General features: G+C 44.2%; 1 protein-coding gene across 1 annotated transcript in view; it reads right to left on the bottom strand.

The window, feature by feature from the left end:
- Positions 1-609: 609 nt before the first annotated feature.
- Positions 610-8589, bottom strand: part of bahcc1b (BAH domain and coiled-coil containing 1b) — a 43638-nt gene continuing 35658 nt past the window's right edge. The window contains 4 exon segments of the mRNA XM_070445037.1: positions 610-3345; positions 3504-3740; positions 5107-6503; positions 8410-8544. Coding sequence (XP_070301138.1) covers positions 3136-3345; positions 3504-3740; positions 5107-6503; positions 8410-8544 — 1979 coding nt within the window. The 3' untranslated portion in view covers positions 610-3135.

An 8589-nucleotide genomic window follows, 5' to 3' on the forward strand; every position in this document is an offset into this window, starting at 1 on the left:
GGATACTGTCATAATGTAATAAACGGTAAGAATGTATCATGGGAAGTATCAAATAATATAATTCTCAAAGATATACACTTTGTCAAAGAAACTCTATACACTACAGGGGATTGTATAGGCTTTACACTCACACACACTGCGTGCTGCACACACACCAACGTGCACACACACAACACACACAGGTTTTAAATGAGTGTGTTCTTGCATGGGTAATGTGATATGGCTGCATTGTAGTCTTAATGGTTCTGCTCCGTTTGTATTATTCTAAATACCTGACCCACCTGTACTGCTTAGAAAGTCTACCAGTAAACCACACTGTACTACACACACACACACACACACACACACCACACACACACACACACACACACACACACACACACACACACACACTACACACACAGCACACACACACACACACACACACAGACCATAGCTCTATCACTCTCACTCTTTCACTCAAACATGGTATAAAGTTTCAGTTTACTGTTCCCCTGCTTATTTTTCTTTCTGCACCTAACAGTGGATTGTGAAGGAATTGTAACTTCTAAACTAAATTCAGGTACTTGTATATGTACTATAAAAATAAATTTAAAAACTTTGCTGATATCATTTTTAGTGTTTTTTTTAATGAAACGCAACACAAAGGCAATAAAATTAAGATAAATAACTTTTCTTTTTTGTTTGTTTTTTACACAGGGGAAATATTTTAGTCATGTTTCCAACAATGACTGAGACAAATGTTACAAAGTATATATCAACCCTACAAAGTAAATTGTTTCCAGTGGGCCTCAAAAACAGGTTGCGCAAGGATGATGACACTTTACCCAATGTGATGTTTAGAACTGAATCCAGTGTTTCTTTAGGAAAATACAGCTTTTAAAAAAGTGTTTAAAGACCTACAAAAAGTAACATAATATGGATGTTCACATTAGATTTCTTTTAAAGCTTTTGCTTCGCAGTGTAACAGCAACAATGTTTAAAAAAGTCGATGTATGTCGCAAACGAAAAGGCATTAATGTTCTCCTTGTAAAAACCTCAACACTGAAAACACAGTCATCCCAGGCTTGCATAACAGTCAGGAAAAAGACAATGGCAAAATAAAAATATTAAAAACAGAAAGAGACATTTTTGGCAATGCAGGAACAAGATTAAGCACAATTTTGATTTTATCTTTTTTTTTTAAATATATATTACCCTCTTTTGATTGGCTCTGATTGTCCTTTACTTTCATGTGATGTCATATACGGTTGTCATGGAGCCTTCAAGTGCAACAGCCGGGCAATGTGCAGAAAGAAAACGTTGCTCCCATGGCAACATGGTGGTGAAGCGATGTTCTATGCCAACAGGTATGAGGGAACACAGGTATTTTACTTCAATATGATTGCAGGATCCCGGAATTTTGATTAGATTGAATATTTGTATATTTGTATATTTCTTCATATTGTATTCTAATGTGATCAAGCGTAAACATAGATGCGCTTTGGTTTAGTTTTTTTGAGGCCAGATAAATACCTACATAGATCTCCTCTAGGAATATAATATAGATATAGAACATCTAGAAATCTCCGGTCTAGATCTTTAAGGATCAGCAAATAGAAGAAACTCGGTTTCTGTCCAGTATTTCTAATCTGTTAAACCCCCTCAGGAGAATAAGCACATAACAATAGACACAATAAAAACCTATATGAAAAATATACAAAACAGACCAATGATGATGTGGACACAAAAAGCCTTTTCCACTTTTCTTATAAAAACATCCCCTTCCATCCCAAGTCACCAAATCCACCCTAATCCCAAAAATGGGACTTGAACCCTTCCCTTGTAGCATATTTACAGCTTTACCCCTCTTGGACCCCATACCATCCCATCCCCACCACATACTCAGTGCAGGAAGAGAGGACTAAAACCTCCTCCTCCCTAAGCCAAAAGAACAACTCAAAGAAAAGTATTTGAAAAATAACACAACCTAAAGAGCAACAAAGAGGGATATATTTCTCTCTTCATGTATATTATATATGTATACTATGTACAGTTTAATCATAACGTCTTTATACATAATGCTGTACAACACACAGAGATAGACAAATAATTAAGCTGTACATCTATGCACCTGAATAGGAGGATATGAGAGGTATTGAAGTGTATGGCTTGACTGGAGAAATAATCATCCTTTTTGTCTTTTTTTTGTCTAGAGAAGAAGCTGTTAGTAAATCGATCTATATATTAATTAATATTTATAGATTTACGTTTAGTAGGTTTACTTTCTGAGTGTTAAAGACATTGAGGGTTTTCCATGGTGAGGTCTAGACTAGAGACCAATGCACGCACGCACAGACAAGCAAACACACACACACACACGCTAAAGCACTATTTACTCAGCTCTTCAAGTACCAAATGCATCCATTACAACCACTCAGCACACAAACACACTCATACTCTCACTCTCTCACACACACACACTTCAGAACTACAGTGTTTTTGGTCCTGTTGGGATTTCTCAATCCTGCCGTTGTTCATTTATCATCAGACCAGTGTGGCCACCAGTAAGACCATTAAACCCTGAAGGGGGAGAGAAAAGTCTCTGCTCTCCTCATCCCCTCCTTACGTTCTCCCTCTCTCCCAGTCTCTTTCATGTATTCTATATAACCATATCTATAGGCTGAGAAGTGAAAACAACATATTCTCACTTACAGCAACAACCTGGTGAYTCTCTCTTTGTCAGATTGCCTGAGAGTCAGTCTATGACAGTCTTTGACTCCATGACAGACTATAAAACAACTATTGGAGACAGAGTGTAGAGTGGGCACTGTTTGTCTTTGTTTTAGGTCAGTAGAGTACTGAAGTCCCTCTTCAGGTCAGATGACTCCAGTGCTGATAATAGAATCCACTGCGGTCCAAAGTGCTGTTATCCCTGTTGGGGTTTGGGATCGTCCACACCCAAATAAGACCAAGAACCAAGATCCAGAACCAGCAAGAACTAGAACCAGACCAAGGAAGATCCTCCTTTCCGGACTCTTCTAGTTCTGGACAGAACCATGCTTCACTGACACCAGCGCCAGTAGCTCGGTCCAGCCCTATGAGATGAGGTAGCCATCTTGAAGGCTTTGTTTTGTTTACACTCCATAGTTGTTGCTAGGGGACGATGGCCACGCCTTCGGCGCTGACTAGCTGGCCTGTGGTTGGTTCGTAGGTCCCGGCCAGGTAGAACAGGTCCTGAGCTCCGCCCCCTGACTTGCGTCTGCGAATCAGGTGCTCGTACTCGGCACGGTTGACCACCTGACAGCGGTGTGAGATGGTCTGGACGTCATTCTCATCCTCGTGGCTTGATTGGTACAAAGCATGCTGGGTAGAGGGGGGATACATTGAAAATCAAAAGATAAATAAAGAGCCACTTCATTAATCCCATGGAGAAATAGATTTATGTTGATTATTTGTTGATCAAATAGTTGATACATTTGATCAAAAAGTTGATCAAGTTGTTGAATGATTATCCATCGTACCTTTCCGTCGTGGTGCCTCTTCCCCAGGCGTGTTTCCTCGGGATGGTAGAACCACTTGACCCTGACCACCATGCTGGAGGACCAGGACTCCCAGAGGCTCTCCACTCGCCCCACGTAGGGCAGCTGGGGCCGACCGGGGGACAGGAATACAGCACAGTCCCCCACATGAACCGTCTCACCACCACGCACGATCGCCTTGTAGAACAACTTACGGGCCTTACCCTTCAGACCACGCCTCTGTAGGGGGAGAAAGAGGGGGGAAGTTAGGAGGGAGTCCAGGTAAGAACATGGAACCAAACTTCTATGGTGGCAAAATGGTTAGGGCCAGAGCCTTTAAAGCAGTGGTACTAAAACCATGTATACGGGTAAGAGTCTAGCTACATTTTCAGATATCATAAGTTTCTAATTTTGTCAGAAAGTAGTTAACATTGCAAGTTAAAGCATACTGTTAGCTAGCTAGCGATCGTTATCTTGCTGGTATGATCTATATAGTAATATTATTCATATCTCAGAAATCCATTTGCATTGCTAGTTATAGCTAGCTAGCTAATATTGAACCTAGTTGGTTAGCGTTAGCTACTTGCAGATTCATACTCCAGCATGTCATGCTTGGTGGCTAGCTATGACAATCTGTTTGTACTGTAGCTACGGGTTGGGATTATGGTTAATTGTTTAGCTAGCAAGCTACATGTCTAAACAAAAGACTCCACTTCGCAAAATAATGATTGCATGACCCATCAAGTTAGCCAGGTGTGTCTGGGGGTGATTARGGCCATCTATTGTATTTCCTGAACATCTAGACAATAGTGACCATCCACTTAGCTAGATGTGGTTATAGGATTTCTTTCACACTTGAGACAAGTGTCTGGGTAAGCATCATCTAATAATTCTAAAATAATTTATAAAATATTTTTATCTGCTAGTCAGATTAGGATACAGGCCAAGGACTAGACAAAGTGTAGTTTTACATGGAGTTTTCCCCTTATTGTAGGCTACTACTTAAACCACTTTTAGTCTTGAAATCTTTGGTTGTTTACTACACCACCTTACTCACCCTGTTTAGCACATGGCCTCACATGTGAATCCTTAAAAAGATGGGTGGGGCTAAGGCTTAAGAGGGTGTGAACGATGCTGAATAGGTGTAGACAAAGAAGAGCTCTCCAGTAGGTGTACCAAAACACCAAGGGCCATTTTCTCAAAAGTTGGGTTATAAGTTTATGAACCTTCTAAGCAGAATTACTTTACCATTGTTCATCAACTGCAGTGTATGATATACCATTTTATAGCTTAGAGTCTGTACTTTTTTCCAATGTAAAAAACACAATTTAACAGGTAGGCCATCATTGTAAATAAGAATTTGTTCTTAACTGACTTGCCTAGTTATATAAAGGTTCAATTTAAAAAAGTAAAATGTAAAATGTTGCCACGTAATACAGAATCGAGGCAGTCGGTCACAAATGTAGTGATCTTACTCAAAAAGTCAATTTAATAAGACCTTGCTCAATAAGTCTATTTCAGACTGTGTTAACCATCAAGCCTCCCACATACCAGCTTACAGGACAGGTTATAATGGCCTCTACTCTGACTCTGTGTGTCCTCTCACCTGCGTGGGGTTTCCAGACCATTTCCACAGCTGGCGACCCGGCAGGAGGGCGGACATATTGGGATGGGGGTCCGGTGACAACATCCTCTGCCTCTTGGCTGCTGGGTGGTCCTTCGGAGGATTGGGCTGGGAGGCTGGGGTGTTGGGGGTCGAAGTGTGTGTATTGGAGCCGGGACCATCTCTCCTCTTAGTTTGGCTTTTGGCTGCGCTACTGCTACTATTAGTCCTTCCCTTTGATGTGTACTCTTTCCTGTCCTCTCCTCTGTCACTTCCTCTCACCTTTGAACCTCCGGTGATGGCCATGGCTGCCTTGGCAACATAGGCGTGTGGTTGGGCAGAGGCTGAGGAGGCGGCGTTAGGTTTGGGGTTTGTGGAGGGGTCAGGGGTTAAGCGGTTAGAGGTCAAGCTCTGCCTGTGTTTGTGTTTCTGCTGCTGGAGCAGCGCTCTGTGGAGAAGGAGGGATGAAGACCCTTCTTCATCTGAGGAGTATGAAGAGTCATTGTCGGAAGAACAGAGGGAGGAGGAAGAGAGGGAACCGGAGGAGGAGGAAGAGGAGGAGGACGAGGAGCAGACGGAGAGACGGGAGAGGAAACGTCCCGCACCCGCTGCTGCTGCTCTCCTCCGAGCTACCTCTTCATCTCCATCATCATCATCCTCATCCAGCTCAGAGTAAGAGCTGGGGCAGTCGCTGGGGCAGTCCAGAGCTCCAAACTCTCCCCCCAGACCTCCTAAACCAGATGAGGGGAGCCCTTTTCTGAGGGCTGGAGCCCTCTTCAGGAGCAGCTCAGACCTGGACACTCCACTCTCTCCTCCTCCTTTCTTCCTGTCCTTCACTACCAGAGCAGGGTGGATGTACCTCAGGGGTGCACCCGCCACCCCTGCAGAGGGACCCTTGTGCCCCCTGCCACCACCCAGACGCAGCAGAGCTTTCCCATTCTTGGTTTTGGGCGACGTCACACCCTCGTGATCCAGCTTCACCAGGAACTGTTTTCTGTCCCTGTCGCTCGACTTCCTGTTGGAGGGTGCCGTTGTCATGGTGACAGAGTCCCTCAGCCCCAGAGGCATAACCGTGGTTACAGGCCGTTGGGTTCCGGTTCCGAAGGCTCCAGCGTAACCGTTGGCGATGCTACTGAAGGAGTCGATCTCGAATGGGGAACGGAAGATGCCCTTGAGGGGCGCAGGAGGGGCGAACGGGTGTGTGGCGGGGCGGTGGAACACCCCCAAGTCTCGCTGGTGACCCACTCGGTGGGTTTTACGGGACGTCCCGTTGAACAGGAAGAAGTCCGCTGGAAGTCTCTTTGCTGGCCAGCTTAACGAGGAAGTGTTGCCACTGGTTACACTCTCTGATGTTGTTGAGGAACTATTGGCCCCTGGCTTGACCTTTTTGGGTCGTCCTACTGGAAGAAGAAACAGAATAAAGAGAAAGGGTGAGAGTGAGAAAGAAAGGTAGACAGCAAGAGAGAGATTTATAAACAAGATTGATCAACCTAACCTTCCTTTAAAGCAGGTAAGTCAATGAGAACAAATTCTTCATAACCATAAATAACAGCCCTTACTGTAGAGCTGGAGGCAACTTGTCACATTTAGTCTGTGTTGAGTTATGAGAATGCTGTTTGACTGGAGGGCATTCAGACCAGTGACAGTTGGAACAGTGATGACGTTAGACATGAGGGGGGTTCCATTGAGAAGGAAGAAGTGTTGAGATAAAATCATATTATATATGTGTATTATACATGAGTAAAGCTGGTCTGAATAGTAAGTTGGCCAGGCGGGCCTATGAAGCAGTTTGTCTTGGGGCTACAGTGACTGATTGGGTCTGGGATGGTGAGTGATGAGATGACTGATGACTGGTTGTCTATGCTATCTATCTCACTGGTGCTGTAAGCCACAATTTCAAACAAATGGGAGGAACTGGCACCATCTACCCGGAAGAAAAATATAAACGCAACACACAACAACTGAAAAGATTTTACAGAGTTACAGTTCATATAAGGAAATTAGTCATTTGAAATAAATTCATTAGGCCCTAATCTATGGATTTCACATGATTTGAAATACAGATCTGCTGGTCACAGATACTTAAAAAAAAGGTAGGGGCGTGGATTAGAAAACCAGTCAGTAGCTGGTGTTACCACCATCTGCCTCATGCAGCGTGACACATCTCCTTCGCATAGAGTTGATCAGGCTGTTTGTTGATTGTGGCCTGTGGAATGTTGTCCCACTCATCTTCAATGGCTGTGCAAAGTTGCTGGATATTGGCAGGAACTGGAACACGCTGTCGTACAAGTCGAACCAGAGCATCCCAAACATGCTCAATGGGTGACATGTCTGGTGAGTATGCAGGCCATGGAAGAACTGGGACATTTTCAGCTTCCAGGAATTTGTTGTCTGTAGCTTATGCCTGCCCATACATACCGTAACCCCACCAACACCATGGGGCACTCTGTTCACAACGTTGACATTAGTAAACCGCTCGCCCACACAACGCCATACATGCATGCTGTCTGTCATCTGCTCGGTACAGTTGAAACCGTGATTCATCGGTGAAGAGCACACCTCTCTAGCGTGCCAGTGGCCATCAAAGGTGAGCATTTGTCCACTGAAGTTGGTTACGACGTCAAACTGCAGTCAGGTCAAGACCCTGGTGAGGACACAGATGAGCTTCCCTGAGACGGTTTCTGACAGTCTGTGCAGGAATTATTTTGTTGTGCAAATTCACAGTTTCATCAGCTGTTCAGGTGGCTGGTCTCAGACGATCCCGCAGGTGAAGAAGCCGGATGTGGAGGTCCTGGGCTGGCGTGGTTACACGTGGTCTGCGATTGTAAGGCCCTTCGAACATACTGCCAAATTCTCTAAAAACGACTTCGGAGGCAGCTTATGATAGAGAAATGAACATTCAATTCTCTGGCAACAGCTCTGGTGGACATTCCTGCATTCAGCATGCCAATTGCACACTCCCTTAAAACTTGAGACATCTGTGGGATAGTGTTGTATGACAAAACTGCACATTTTAGAGTTGCCTGTTATTGTCCCCAGCACAAGGTGCACCTGTGTAATGATCATGCTGTTGAATCAGCTTCTTGATATGTGACACCTGTCAAGTGGATGGATTATCTTGGCAAAGGAGAAATGCTCACTAACAGGGATGTAGATACATTTGTGAACAAAATTTGAGAGAATTTTTGTTGTTGTTGTGCGTATGGAAAATGTTTTATTTCAGCTCATGAAACATGGGACCAACCACATGTAGCGTTTCTGTTTTTGTTCAGTGTAATACCATGGAATTATGCTCTGAGCCATTACCTGGTCTCCGCTCCTGGCTCCTCTCTCCTGCCTCCCCATTGGTTGGTCTCTCTGTGGGCTTGTCTCTACTGTCCTGGGTGGAGCTTCTGCGACCACGACGACCAGGTGAAAGCAGGGCTGGAGATGGCTCCGCACCTGAGAGAGAGAGAGAGAGAGAGAGAGAGAGAGAGAGAGAGAGAG

This window comes from Salvelinus sp. IW2-2015, linkage group LG8 (genome assembly GCF_002910315.2).
Source record: "Salvelinus sp. IW2-2015 linkage group LG8, ASM291031v2, whole genome shotgun sequence".
NCBI lineage: Eukaryota > Metazoa > Chordata > Actinopteri > Salmoniformes > Salmonidae > Salvelinus > Salvelinus sp. IW2-2015.